Source organism: Cottoperca gobio, chromosome 14 (assembly GCF_900634415.1).
Source record: "Cottoperca gobio chromosome 14, fCotGob3.1, whole genome shotgun sequence".
Classification (NCBI taxonomy): domain Eukaryota; kingdom Metazoa; phylum Chordata; class Actinopteri; order Perciformes; family Bovichtidae; genus Cottoperca; species Cottoperca gobio.
The window spans coordinates 10,379,381-10,394,416 of NC_041368.1; the positions used below are offsets into that span (position 1 = coordinate 10,379,381).

At 40.4% G+C, this 15,036-nt stretch overlaps 1 protein-coding gene across 4 annotated transcripts; it reads left to right on the forward strand.

Moving 5' to 3' along the window:
- Window positions 1-169: 169 nt before the first annotated feature.
- Window positions 170-15,036, forward strand: LOC115019127 (unconventional myosin-Ic-like). 4 transcript variants are annotated; one of them, XM_029448503.1, is made up of 21 exons: window positions 170-280; window positions 4,793-5,035; window positions 8,350-8,508; window positions 8,600-8,715; window positions 9,611-9,809; window positions 10,045-10,125; window positions 10,263-10,442; window positions 10,526-10,624; window positions 11,409-11,522; window positions 11,607-11,678; window positions 11,782-11,901; window positions 12,477-12,559; window positions 12,667-12,772; window positions 12,871-12,951; window positions 13,046-13,137; window positions 13,280-13,374; window positions 13,513-13,559; window positions 13,647-13,727; window positions 13,846-13,951; window positions 14,596-14,713; window positions 14,814-15,036. In XM_029448503.1, the coding sequence occupies exons 2-21, from the start codon at window positions 5,018-5,020 to the stop codon at window positions 14,929-14,931; spliced, it is 2,085 nt and encodes a 694-aa protein (XP_029304363.1). In that variant the 5' UTR covers window positions 170-280; window positions 4,793-5,017; the 3' UTR covers window positions 14,932-15,036. The 4 variants fall into 4 exon arrangements, with proteins under 4 accessions (XP_029304363.1, XP_029304364.1, XP_029304362.1 ...); XM_029448502.1 differs by lacking the exon at window positions 170-280 and adding an exon at window positions 4,462-4,631; XM_029448504.1 differs by lacking the exon at window positions 170-280 and having other exon boundaries at window positions 4,459-5,035; window positions 10,263-10,436.

Below are 15,036 nucleotides of genomic sequence, written 5' to 3' on the forward strand. Positions count from 1 at the left end.
GCTTAATGCAGTCACGTTTACTCTCTATGAAGATTTCAAGCTTTTTTTCTAGCAAGTACGCATGCTGTGTTATTTCATCCAACTGGATTCAGCAGTTCCGAGTGGGAGTGAATTTAGTCTAGGCTGCTGGGAAAAGAAAAAAACCTGGCAATGGATTGTATAGTCTACGAGCTTGTGGCCACTACCACCAGACGGCTACTGGAGAAGGATATGGGAGAAAGTGTTCCCTGCTCAACTCCATAGAGGATGTTCGTGCACTCTGATGATTAAGGAGCACCAGGTAGGCATGTGTTTATAGTATATTACAGTTTTGCATGTGCATTATATTTGCATGTATGTGTGTATATTTCTGTGATGTGCAAGATGCATACACATTTGTCGTGCTTGTACTGCATTTCAGTTAAATTGATTAATGCTTTTGTGCATGTCGAAGGTAGAAGAGATATTATAATTCTTCGCTTAAACAAAAGTAGAATTTTCACAGTGTAAAAGACAATACTGTGAAAGGGAAAATTCTGCATGCAGATATGAGTTCTGTTATTGGTTTTAAGAAAAGACAATGGACAATTCTATCTGTTTGTGGCACAAGATGAAAAGTCAAGCAGTTTTCAAACTCATTAGTATTCATCTTCTGGGAGCCAAATGTAATGGTAATCCATCCCTTTCAGAAAAAATAGAGACATAGGAGCCAGTTCAGTGTCATTGATATTACTACCACTAGGCAGAGCCCTAAGCCTTCCAATAATTCAAAACATCAAGAGTTAGTGATAAGATCAGGCTTGTTATTGTCCCAGTGATCATGCAAGGGAAGCAAAAGCTTTCCCCTTAAACCTCTTCCTCATCCTCATGTTGACTGTGCTTATTATATTAAAGAGGAAAAATACTTAAAATGACATCCCTAAGTAGATATTTGTTCCTTTTTGTGTTTTTGTTTCTAAATTCCTGCAACATATACAAATGTGTTTCCACAGCTTGTAGATTCACTGGGTTTTGTTTTACACCTTGATCAGTTTAGTAGCCCTTGTGGTGTAACAGGGATCTGAGGGATGAGAGGCCGTAGAGGTGAGAACGGGGTCAGCAGATGGGTGCCGATGGAGCTCAGTGCAGATGGACGATAGGTGACATAAAGGCGTCTCTACCAAGGACATACCAAAAAGTTTGGAAAGCTATGTTAGGTAACCCACACAATATTCAAATGTAAGAGTTAGATGAGCTTGATATGTGCGCTTAAGATTATATCTGATACCCACTATCTCATTTATTCACAGAAGTTGTCTATGTGTATGTGTGTGGGAGAGACAGAGGGACAGAGAGGGAATCGGAAGAAAGTGAACAGAGAAACAATCCATTTTCCAACCCGCCCAAATAAGTCATCCTTCCTCTGTGATTCATTGTTGCATTGAATCGGAAAACCTTAACAATTTAAATACAAAATGAGGGAAACGATTACTATACCTCAGACTCAAACACTGCACACACAGGCAGGCGGTTTAGGGAGGGTGGAGGGTTATGCTAGAATTCTTTGGATTTATTCCATGTTATGTCAGATGTTCAGAATTAGTTTTTAGTTTTTAATGTAATTATCTGAAATTGAAGTCAGGCTCAGGGTTGCATAAAAAAAAAGGATATTTATTACAGTTTCTTTTTTGGTACTGTGTTTGACAAAAGTGGATGCAGTGACAGTTAAGTAAGTGGATGTACTGCTGAGAGGAAGTTGGTTTAAAGCAATCACTCAGTCCTATCATCCATGTTTTATCAGCAGTTTCACGTTTGGCAAGCGTTTGATTCCAATTTAGCACATTGGGTTCTCTGCATTTTCAACCAACTGAGGAAGGAGACCATTTAATAACAACTAGATGTACACATGAAGGACATACTGTATAACTAAGAATGTGAAAGGTATAGGTCACATCAGAACAGAGCTCAAACAAATGGTCATGGAGGAAGACCCTGAACATCAGGAAACCGCTAGGAAGGAAATCTTTCTTACAGGAACTGCTAAACAAAGATAGGAACACTTATTGAAAAAACGTCAGCTGGAAAATAATGGAGGAGGATACATCACAAGCTCAGGTGGTGAAGATGAATGCTACCGTGGAAATGTAGTTTCTTTCTGGTTGACTTTAGGGATCTTTTTGATTTCATTGGCAGTAAGGTTCTGCCAGATGCCGCTATGTGTGCAGAGTAGACAAACCAGATGTGCTAGGAGAGCACCCTCATGTTTTCCACATGCATGTGGTTACATATGCTATGCCTTGGATGCCCTTCAAAAGTAAATTGAGTAAAAATGCTGCCAGCAATCTATCTGCCGTATATTCTGTCTGAGACGTCTGGGCAAGGTTTTGACCTCAGAAATCTTCAAGTTGACTTTTCTGATGACTGAAGAGTTAATACCAAACATGCCCAACTGTGGATTCTGGAACAGATCTGAGGGTTCGATAACGTCTTTCAGAGGAATAGATGTGTACTGTATTTCAAAATGATGTTTTATTATGTATTAAACCAGGATTACAATTTAGACAATACTTGTTTATTTCTTCACCTTACATTTGAGGATAATAAAAAATGATAAAAAATAGAACAAGACAAGTATAAAATGCAAGAATAAAAGTTACCATGCAGTGTAAGAACTTAATAATTATTTGATTTAATAAAAGGCAGTGGCCAATAGGAAAGTCTGAAGCCTTGATTTAAAAGAGCTGAGAGTCGTAGCGGACCTGCAGTTTTCTGGGAGTTTGTAACAGATATATTTATGGTGCATAAAAACTCTTCTTCATATTCATCTAACTCTTGGGACCGGAACCAGACAACTTTAGAGGTCTCGATGGTTCATAATGTAGCAGAAGATCAGACATGTATTTCTGCCCTTAACCATTTAGTGCTTTATAAACCAGATATATTATTTAGAAATCAATTTGTTGGCAGACAGGAAGCCAGTGTAAAGACCTCAGGACTGAGATGTGATCCACTGTCTCAGTGTTAGTGAGGACTCGAGCAGCAGCGCCCTGAATCAGCTGAAGCTGTCTTATCGATTCTTTTAGTGAGACCTGTAAACCTGTGACACATGTCTTCTGAAGATAAATGCATCGACAAGAGATCAGTAGCTGCTGGGGAAGTCTTCCTTGCTAAATATGTTCATAGAGACTAAAGGCACATATGACACATGACACCCAGTTGACAAGTTGGCAAACGAGGGCCTGAAGCTTAGCCTGAAAGAAGAGCTTGGGGAGGCCAGGAAAGGACGCATGGTGCTCCTATGTACATAAACTCCTATTTAACATACTCTACTCATATAAAAAAAAAAAACATTGCTCCCAACAATAGGCACAAATGTTCAGCATGCATTCACTTTCATATGTTTACTTGGGAAGCATTTGAAACGCAGACCACATTAACTCATTGTCCAGAATATTTCCTTACAGTTTGGCTTTGATAGGGAAACACTTTGCACTCCATACACAATTAACCTTCAGTGACAGATCATTTGAGATGATGCCGGTGGAAATAGAGCACATACAATCGGGGAGGAATGCAATGAAGTAACCGAGTAAACTTTACGAAAGAAAAGTTGTGAGAGAACATTTGACTGCAAAGGTTCAAGTGAGGGAACATAGGGGAAAAGCCCCTTGAGGCAAATGTGTGATATATGTAAAATTGTCTTGACTAGGGTAGACCTGGTTACTGCTTACTATATATAGTAAAACAGGCAAGGCATCAAAATTAGGTTTTGAGTGACACCAATTGGCACAAGATCTTCTAAATAGTTTAATTAACGCAGCAGTGTCAATTCTCCCCTAGTTGTGTGAGGGGTGTGGAGGGAGCAGCATGGAGTGTTTTCCCCTCCTTGCTTTCAGAACTATTTAGACAGTCAGAGACGGAGAGAAAGAGCGAGAGGCTCTCTCCATCTGGGTAACATTATTCAGATTCCTCTGCGTTGGATATTTGATGATGCTGGCAAAGGAAAGGGAGTGAGGCGTGGAGACAGAGTGGGGGGAAATGGGGTGAGAGCACACACAGGGGGAGGGAAACCAGCGGAGGGCGCTGTTCTCTCACAGAGACAATGTGGCCTTGACAGCACTCCCCAAAAATGCTTAGAACGGGAGGGGGAGGGAGGGATCTGACGGTCAACGCAGACGACACATTTTATGTAAAATCATTATCTTGTTCCATATATGAACGTTACCTGGAAGACACCATAAAAGTTTAGGAATATGACAGCTCAGACTAATTGATTTATAACAGACTTTCACATATCTGCAGGGTGAGATGATGACGATGATGATGATGATGATGATGAGGAAAGTCATTTCATCAACAGTGGAAGACAGCCACCAGGAGACCGTCAGTGTTGCTGGTGAAACACTTCCATAACTCACATCCCATGTCTCTGTCTCAGCTTGTGGGAGAAAAGGGAGGGAGCAAACTAAACAGGGAGGGAATGAAAGAAAGAATGTACTGAGATCTCATCATGTGATTTCTCTTTTTTTTTCCTTTTTTTTATATAGCTGCACAGTGATTACATGTTTTTAGTTCGGGGCTCTTAGCAATTTTTTCCAAACCCTCTCGGCTCTGTGTTTCTCTGGCTCTTCCCAGCAGCTTACTTTCCCTTGACTTTTCCAGTTGTGTGACGTGTGAGTGGAGTTCCTGCCCTTGTTTCATGCAATGCAATTTAGAGGGACTCACGGAGAGGCGGACATTTACTTGAGCTGTCAAAGGGGGAAGATGAATTGAAGGTATAAACAAGAGGGGCTGTTTGTGTTTTGGCCTGAGTGCGTATGCTTTGTCCTCACAGGGGAGCCAAACGAAGAGGAAGAAAGACGTGGTGAAGGAGACCGAAGCTGAGAGAAAGTGAGAAAGTAACGTGACGTGGAGGAGAGAGAAGAAAAGTTACCTAAATCTGTCGCCCATGGGCAAAGGTGGATGAGAAGTTACAGTTGAGGATTCTGTCTGACACGGGAGGAGGAGCGCCAGCCTGGGGGGGACCACCAACTCACCCTTCCAACAACAACAGGACAGGATGAGGTACCAAGGCAGGGTAAGATCCTGACTACCATGATGCTCCTTGTGTTTTCATGTTTAGTGCTGCACACACTGACTGGATTTTGGATGATCTGTTCTTACACAGTGAAGCTCAAGATCCAAAATCCACCAATTCACAGTCTCGCTCAGGGAGGGAAAAGCAAAACAGAACAATGAGTCACTTAGAGAGTTTTTCCTTTTTCTTTTTTTTTGTGCATGAGTCAGTGTGTATTTTGGTTTGTGTATAAGCTTTACCCAAGCAGCCCAATGAGGATAAACTTGGTATTTTTCCACCATATCCATTACGGGTATATCAGTGTTAGAGAGCCAGCTGTGGTACCAGAGCAGCTCGCCCTGGGACAGAGTGGTGGGGCATGCCTTATAAGGAAGACAATCCGAATGTAGTTGGCCCAGCAGAGCTTAGTCATGGGGCCTGGCGCCAAGTCCCACTGCTGGGTTAGCCTCCTCTCTGGTTGTCACTGCTGCTGCACCTACAAACCTGCAGATTTCACTGAAGCTCCCCGCTACTCGGAGTCAAATCCCCCATAAAGCACTCAGTCAGTTAGATCCGACTCACTGCTGTAACAGCAGAGCCCCACAAAAACAAAGCTGCAAGGATTACATTGTATTCTGTTTATATGTCCAGACCTGTAGCATTGAACGTATCTCAGCCACAGTGTCTCCATAAAAAGTATTTTCACATCCTTTAAAATGTCCTCTACCCCAGCGGTAGAGGTAGAAAAGTTTTAGACAAGGCTTCTCAACATTTAATGAATCTGTTCCACATGTTATGGTGATAAATCCCTGGGATAAAAGTAAAACATATAACCCATGACGGCTGAAAGAGATCCTTGAAAACAATGTTGGCTGTGTTTTTATGTCCTAAAAGAAAATAGTGTTTTGCTGCTTGGGAGGTCTGATGTCAGTTCACATGTAATGCTCTCTTTCTTAAGTAGAATCTTTCCCAAAGAAAGATTATTACACACATGTGGATGTTTCAGACATGGGAAAGGGGGACATTGCACAGACACTGCCAGCACAGCAGCTACTGTACTGTACTGAGTGTTATAATATGAATGGAGGAGATCTGAGGAAGATGGAATGAAAGATTCATGCCAAAGGAGTCTGTTACAGTTCAGAGCCATGTAGTGCTGGTCAGCCTCATCTACTGTGAAAGGTTGGTGTGTAATAAGTTTCATATTAATGTGCAAGCCTACCTTCAGCTGTGAAATTATATGTGATAAGCTGCAACCACATGCACTAATACAAAAGTTAGTATTCGTGTGCAAGTCAAGTAGAGTGATAAATGAATCCGCATCGCCTCCATACATTTTATGGTCAAAGAATTATGGGAAATGTTTCAATTAGGGCTGCAACTAATGACTATTTTCATTGTCGATTAATCTTCTGATTATTTTTGGTCTATAAAATAGTGAAAAATGTCCAAAGGGATGTCTTCAAATGTTTTGTTTTGTCGGTCCAAAACCCAAAGATCTTTGCATGAAAAATGACTTTAACAATTTATCAATTATTGAATTAATTGGTGATTTGTTTTCTGTCGATTAGTCGACTTATCGTTGCATCTCTAGTTGCAATAGGTCACAGTTCATCACCTTCATGGCATCCTCAAAACCTAAAGCTGTTTAAGGACAATTTCTGGTCTGCGCTGCTAGTTATACCACTTTCGCCTTTCAGGGGTCACAAATGCAAATTTCTTGTCAACCATTCATGCAAAAAACACACCCAGTGTCCTCAGCTTTGGATGTAAAAGCATGCAGAGCTGCTGACACACAGCACAGAAACATTAAGTGGCATCCACTGAGCGGCTGCCCTAAACGTGACCCTGACATTCCTTAGTTGTATCCTTTGGAAAATCTCACTGTGAACTGTAATTACTAACTGTAGGAAGCCCACCTGCAGGAGTGGGAGAACAATACTCCAAGGTGAAGCAGAGAGGAGGGGCTGCAGTGGAAGTGTCCAGTGACTTTCCTTTGCTCTCATTTCTTGGCTTTCTTCCACTGTTGTCCTCTTGTTTTTAAAAGGATTTTCCTGCATCCAGTGCACAGAGATAATGACCTTTTTACCGGCGTTAACCAGCCAAATGAGACCCTTGAGAGGCTCTTGCATTCAAGAAAAACAGAAGTCCTGTGGAAGTCTATCCCCTTTGTTCCACTCTGTTTTGTGTGTGTGAGTGTGTAAAGAAAAACAGCAGGGCTTCTCTCATGAATGTATCTTTGATACTGGAAATCGAGAGCAGCTGGTTACACACTGAACTGTGTGTCTGGATATTTATCATCAGTAAGTATTGACTGCTGACAGCTTTATCTCTTTGTTTGAATGTGCATGCGGCTGTGTGTGTAATATCTTACCTTAGGGCATATCTGAGAATTTCACTCTACTTAGTGCTTATTATTTCCTGTCTGCACTATGATGTTTGCCATCACATTGTGGTTGACATGTACACACACTTTCCTTTAAATCCCGTTTAAATATAGAGCTGTGTGTACTGTACATACATCACAATGCTATCGTACGATGGAGGAATCCTGTCTGTTTATCATTCGGATTCCTTAAATGTCTTCATTGTTTAATCTTGGCAAGGCCTTGTGGAGCTGTTCTTACTTTGAGTGTTGTTTTGGTGATCAGGTCAGTAAGTCTCGAGACATTTGCCCTGATATTTCGAAGATGTTTTTTGTCTCTCTTGATACATGGATTCTGTCTTGTAATATAATTCTGTGGCAATTATTGTTATTTTGAGCACCAGATGTTAATCCTTTCGTAACTAGGTGAATGTATCATGCATCAGATGAAATGGGATAAGGCCTGTTGTACCCCCTGCTGGTCAACAGAGTGTAACTGCATCTATTGGAAGTTAACAGTGAGAACAGAAATCTGTTTGTCAGGTGCTTCATTATTTATTATGTTTTACTTTTTTTATTAATTTTTTTTATTTTACATTATAAGTAATGTAAGCAAAAAGCAAATAAGAAACAAAAATGCAAACCAATAGGTCATGGGATGATCAGTAAATCAAGTCAAATGTTCAAGTCCCAGTTCTTTTTGGAGTCGTATGGAGTCGGTCATTTGTCTAGAAGATGTAGGTTAAACAATATTGACCAAGAGGCCATCAGTGGGCCAGTTTTCCTGAAGCCAGTATTTTATATGTTTTACTTGCTGCCAGACAGATCTTTAGGAGGTAGGTATCATCTTTATTTAGTCTGTCAGGAATATGTCCAAGAGGGATGTGAACGTTGAACTAATACTAAGTCTGAATAAAGTGATCATTTCTGTACCTCTCTTTAACATTCCTCCATGTCCCTCTCCCTGTAGGAGGTGGATGTTGAAGGAAGAGTGCGCCTCGTGATGGAGAGTGCCCTGACCGCCCGGGACAGGGTCGGGGTGCAGGACTTTGTCTTGCTGGAAAACTACAACAGTGAGGCAACTTTCATAGAGAACCTACGGAGGCGCTTCGGGGAAAACCTCATCTATGTAATGAAGCCAATTTTCTTTCTCATGTTCCAAAACATTTCAGCTGGTGTGGTGAAACATATTTGAATGTGTTCTAATGTTTTTGCCGCAGACGTATATCGGCTCAGTGTTGGTGTCGGTGAACCCTTACAAAGAGCTGGAGATTTACTCCAAGCAGCAGATGGAGCGTTACAGAGGGGTCAGCTTCTATGAGATATCGCCTCACATGTGAGTCACTTCATGCTCCTCACACATTTATTTATCAGCCCTCTGCTGTCAACTGCCCATCGAATATTCACACGGTAGGCTGAGAATCCTATATTGCTAAATTGATTCTCTGTGAAACAGGATTTATTGAGGCGTATGCTTTAATAGGGAAACCTCCACACACAGCTTCATAAATATTCTGTATAATGGTGCATAACTTGAGGTGCGCAACTATTTTCACTATCAATTAATCTACCTTTTCTTAGGTCATATATTAAACATGCAACTGTCAAAATACAACAATTCTGTGTGTTGATTCTTTTTATAAATCGATCATAAAGGTTGATGGATTTATACGATGTGTAGGTGAAGGAAACTTTACAAATAGATTTGATATTAACAAGCATGTAAACAGCTGACTTTAAAGTTTACCTCTGTCATGACCATTTTCATTGCATTATTTTGACTTAAGTGTACAACTTTAACTTCAGTTAAACTTTACCTTTAGTTTATTTAAAGTGCACATTATCCAGAGATGCTCTGTACACTCAGTCAGTAAAAAAAAGAAGGAAAACCTACGATATTAAATGTAAAAGTACACACACATATAAACATACTCATGTCATAAGGTTAATATGACAACAAGGTTGAGGTTAGTCATTTTAAAAACAGATCATATAAACACAACAGGATAAGGATGGCTAACGAGCTAAAGCAGTCAGTGATTTGAGTGACGCAGCCAGTAAAATTAAGAGATATCATAGTACATTTTCAGCCTGGATTTTAAAATCTCAACCAAGCTTGACCTTCATAAGAGTTATTTTTAAAACAAGGAATGGTTTAGTGACTTTCTTCCCCCACTAAGTTTCAACTGTATGTTGATCAGTATTTGAAGCTGCTTTTGTTTCCCCCTCAGCTACGCCGTATCAGACAACACTTACCGGGCCATGCGGACCGAGAGGAAGGACCAGTGTATTCTGATATCAGGTGAGAGTGGAGCAGGTAAAACAGAGACGTCAAAGAAGATCCTCCTCTACTACGCCGTCACCTGCCCCACTAATGATCACATGGCTACCCTCGGGGACCGCCTGCTGCAGTCTAACCCTGTTCTGGAGGTATTTCAACAGTTCGAACTCAACGGCCTCTGTCACAGTTAAAAGCACAGTGAATTTAGATTTATTTGTCTTTCACAATTTATGATATCATCTGCCTGATCTGAGGAATCTGAATGACATTTGCATGTTTGTTATTTGTAAATACTTTGAAAAGTTTTTTCCTGATTGTTTGATTTTGTTATTCTCTTAATGTCCCTTCCTCTCTCTAATTTCCTGGCTTTTTTGTTTTGCACAGGCATTTGGCAACGCCAAAACATTCAGGAATGACAACTCCAGCCGCTTTGGAAAATACATGGATGTCCAGTTTGACTTTAGGGTGAACACTCCCTCTTTGGCTTTCTCAGTCTTTATATAAATAATATGTGCTTACACCAGACTTGTACAGTATTATGTAAGCTGAAACATTTAAACCTGTTTTTAACAGTTGCTGTTTTTCTGTTACTCCTCTTAAAGGGTGCACCAGTGGGCGGTCACATCCTGAACTACCTGCTGGAGAAATCCCGTGTAGTGCACCAGAACCACGGTGAGAGGAACTTCCACATCTTCTATCAGCTTCTGGATGGAGGGGATGATGACCTGCTTATCACACTGGACCTGGAAAGAAACCCTCAGAGCTACCACTATCTGGTAAAGGTGTGTGTGGTGCAGACAACTTATTTTCAAACTGATGCAATTGTACCATCAGTTGTGCTGTAATATTTATTTGTCTTGTTCAGGGAAACTGTCCCAGACTCAGCTCCGTCAGTGACAAGAATAATTGGAAAGTCGTGATGAAGGCCCTGTCTGTTGTTGGCTTCAGCGAGGAGGAAGTGCAGGTGTGTAGCAATCACAGCCTTCAATGTTTTTTGCCTGAATGCCGGGAAAAACATTACTATTTGTAATTGAACTATTAAAAAGATATTCGCTCATAGTCTTTGGTTCAACACATTAACACCTTTGAAGAGCAGCCTGCAGGTTGATTTTCTTTCACTATATTTACATTTAACCTCGTTTGAAAATTACCATTTGAAAAGGTGATGCAGGATTTTATTTTATTTTGTTTTGCAACACATAAGGGCAGAAATGCAGAGTTGAAAGTAGCTGTTTTTTTAGCAATACTTAAAGCGGAGTCATAAGTATGGATCCTATACGAGCAATGTTCTTACAATTTGCATTATACTGGAAATATTATTTACCACCATGGCTGTTTATTATCCTTCATTTTTCACACTGGCCTAACATTACATCTCTTATTATCATAAACACATTCAGGACAACTCCAATTAATCAAAAAGTTGTATTACAAGTTTCAAAATCTGTATTCTTTACCCTCATTGTTTTAGCTTAGCCATTATTAATGCAATTCTTACTTTTTACATTTTTATTTTGTTAAAGTTTTGTGTCCTGCACTGTTAATTTGCTTCCTCAAGTATTTGTAGTGATCACTTAAATATGAGGGTTATTTTGAAAAATACTTTACACATTAAGTACAATATCTCTGAGAATATGATCCTTTAAACACAATCAGAACCCGTGACTGTCCAGACATTGATATGAGTTTAAACCAGATAGAACATCTGTGAGGTTGTTGTTGACTGTCTTTCCTGTCCCTGACCTCAGAAATTGTTGAACATCATCGCCAGTGTTCTCCATCTGGGAAACACTCAGTTTGGGGAAGGCGAGGAAGGAGAAACTTATATCACCACTGAGACTCAGATAACAAATCTCACGAAGGTCAGAACAGTCCCACTAGTATTATTACATGTTCAAATATGCAAAAACACCACAGCTGAGAGCACATGTGTATTTGTTTTCCAGCTGCTGGGTGTCGATGGCTCAGCCCTCGGGGAGGCACTCACTCACAAGAAACTCACTGCCAACGGAGAGGAGGTGACGGACTTGCAGTCCTTGCTCCTCATGTTTTCACGTGTTTGGTGTGTATCGGGTGATTTGTTTTATAATTATGTGTCGTGCTTGCGTTCATGCATTACAGATGATCACCCCACTAAATTTTGAGCAGGCAGTGTCTGCCCGCGATGCCTTAGCCAAGGCCGTGTATGGTCGGACCTTCACTTGGTTGGTGGAGAAGATCAACCAGTCGCTGGCTCTGAAGGTGCAGTAACAGTTCTGATAGCAACTCAAAAACAACTTCCATCATCATGTTGTGAGGCTGTTAGTATGGTAGCTCATAGGGGACATAATTAAAATGATAATCTAAACTTGAAAATGAAAATGTAATTCCACAATAGCCATATCATTTTCCACATATGTATGTGTTATTAATAAAGTAAAACTTTAATGCAATAATTCATTTTCATTTCCACATACTCAAATGGGAAATCTTTGACCGTATTAAAATGGAAATGGCAAACGTGTAAATGTTAACTTTCAAAGTCGCGCCCCGCTGTACAGTGGAAAGGTTCATTCAAATTGAAATGCAATATAAACAATGTAACCGGATTTTCCGTTAATGCAAGAAATATTTCAATTAAAATGTAATTTTCTCCGAATTCAATATAAATGAAAACAGCATTTGACATGAACCTGCTGTAATTATAACGTGATTGTGGAATTACATTATCCTTTTCAAGTTGATATTATTATTTTAATAAAGACCTCTATGGGCTTCCATACTGTTGGTGTGTTTTTACCATTAATTGCATGCTGTGTACTTTATACGTTATGCAGGATGAAATCTTCCATAGTGGTAAGGGCTGCTCCGTTATAGGGCTTCTAGATATCTACGGCTTTGAGGTCCTCCAGCACAACAGGTATGAGTTATATTCATTTCAATTTTCAGTCTCTAAACCAAATTCTTCAGTCATTGTCTCTAATGCACATAGCGTTTGGCCTAATTCCCTTATATTTCTGCCTACAGTTTTGAGCAGTTTTGCATCAACTATTGCAACGAGAAGCTCCAGCAGCTGTTTATTGAGCTCACCCTGAGATCTGAGCAGGAGGAGTACGAGACAGAGGGAATTGCAGTGAGTTGTTTGGGTAGTCAAAACAAATGCATTTGATATATTTATTATTATATTTATACTACCATGCTAACACAACATTGTTCTTCCTCTAATGTCAGTGGGAGACGGTGCAATACTTTGACAACAAGATCATTTGTGACCTGATAGAGGAGAAGCACAAAGGCATCATCTCCATTCTGGTGCGCATGACAACTCTCAGCGTTTAGTTTGTCTGTATGTGGTGATGTCTCTGTCACTGTAGGTGAACTTAAATAGTGCCACTGCTTTTTTCAGGATGAGGAGTGTCTGAGACCTGGAGAGACCTGCGATGTCTCCTTTTTAGAGAAGTTGGAAGACACACTGGGCGGCCATCCCCATTTTGTCACGTAAGCATTGTCTTGTATCAGATATTATTTTGACGTACAGTACAAATACTCTTCTAACCACAGCTGTGTGTGTGTGTGTGTGTGTGTGTGTGTGTGTGTGTGTGTGTGTGTGTGTGTGTGTGTGTGTGTGTGTGTCTTTTAGTCACAAGTTGGCAAACGGAAAAACTCGCAGGGTAATGGGAAGGGAGGAGTTCAGGCTGCTGCACTACGCAGGAGAGGTCAACTACAATGTCAATGGTAAGCTGTAATTTATCACTAGATAGACCAGTTGACTATTTTCATTCATGCTTTCATTCCACACTTATTTCAGAGCATGACCCACAACCAACTGATTCTTTGATGACGAGCTGCAGTGTTTTATCTCATCTCATTCAGGTTTCTTAGACAAGAACAATGATTTGCTGAACAGGAACCTGAAAGAGGTGAGCATAATGAAGAGGTAGAGTCTCACTACAACCTTTAAAGAAACCTCTGTTGACATGTGGTCGTGTGGTTTTGTCTCTGTTCAGGTCATGTGCCAGTCAGACAACCAGATCCTGAGTCATTGCTTCCGCAGAGAGGAAGTGATAGACCAGAAGCGGCCAGAGATGGTGAGAATGGATCTCTCTCTCTGTCTCTGTCTCTGTCTCTCTGACCCAGATACATACCCACACATATAATGAGAATTTCCCATAGTTTCATGATGTATTTTATTTTTTTGTCCCTTAGGCCGCCATTCAGTTTAAAAACAGCCTGACGAAACTTATGGAGATCCTCATGTCTAAAGAGCCATCGTATGTGCGCTGTATCAAACCTAATGATGCCAAGCAGCCAGGTATATGTTTACATCTTATACTATGAATTTAGATAAAAATCTGTTTTTGAAATAATGTTACCTATAATGTTGTACATGATACATTTAAATCTAATTTCCACACAGTTATCAGTACAACATAGTTAATTATGCCCACTGAGGCATTTTACTGCGTTAGTATTTAACACAGGGAATACAATCAGAAAACAAGAAGGTTTATCTCCAAAATAAAAGAAAGACCTATAAAAGTACGGAAATCAAGGCAGTTCTAAAACAACACATTTCAAATATTTGAGGTAAATAAAGTGGGAGGGTATCTTTGTTCCCCAGGTCAATATCTTCTTAATATAACACTTTAAGGATTACAGGTTGTAGCCTACTGATGTTATTCTCCTTGAAACCAATGCCCTTAAATCTGCAGGCAAGACAGTTTTGTTGACCTTAGACATTGAACGGACTTTTACCATTCAAACTGAATGTGACACTCCAATCTTCTTTTGTGCTTTTGCTATTTCAACTGCAAAGATAACCCTTAGCAATCTCTTACAAAGAGGACCCTGGGAACATGGGGATGAGCCCGATAAATGTAATAGTATAGTATGTGTTTCACAAGATTTGCCAGTCAGTGTATTATTGTCACCAGTGAATAAGATCTCTCCCTGCAGGAAGGTTTGATGAAGTTCTGGTCAGACACCAGGTGAAGTACCTGGGCCTGATGGAAAACCTGAGGGTCAGGAGAGCTGGCTTTGCCTATCGACGTCGCTTCGAAGCTTTCCTGCAGAGGTGACCGACCTTCTCTCTGAATTGCTTACAGACTCTGTGACTGTTCTGTTTACTCTGTGTCCAGCCTACTGTCATTATAATGATGTATAAATGGCCTTAGGTATAAGCCCCTGTGTCCTGAGACGTGGCCCAATTGGCATGGCAGACTCTCAGACGGTGTTTCGACACTGGTCAACCACCTAGGCTACAAAGCAGAGGAGTACAAACTGGGAAGGTAATGTGTTGTTGGGAGAAAGCTCAGTGGATACAACAGATAATAGGGCCACACTATGCATGCAAGCAATTTGGATTGAAGTGTTCATCAAATTTCTTCGTCTACGTTC

Bases quoted from the DNA above. Each gene is read 5' to 3' on its own strand.
- LOC115019127 (XM_029448503.1), top strand. The intron at 11,902-12,476 runs GTGCAGTAACAG...TACGTTATGCAG, and splicing joins ACCAGTCGCTGGCTCTGAAG to GATGAAATCTTCCATAGTGG. The intron at 13,375-13,512 runs GTAAGCTGTAAT...CATCTCATTCAG, and splicing joins GGTCAACTACAATGTCAATG to GTTTCTTAGACAAGAACAAT.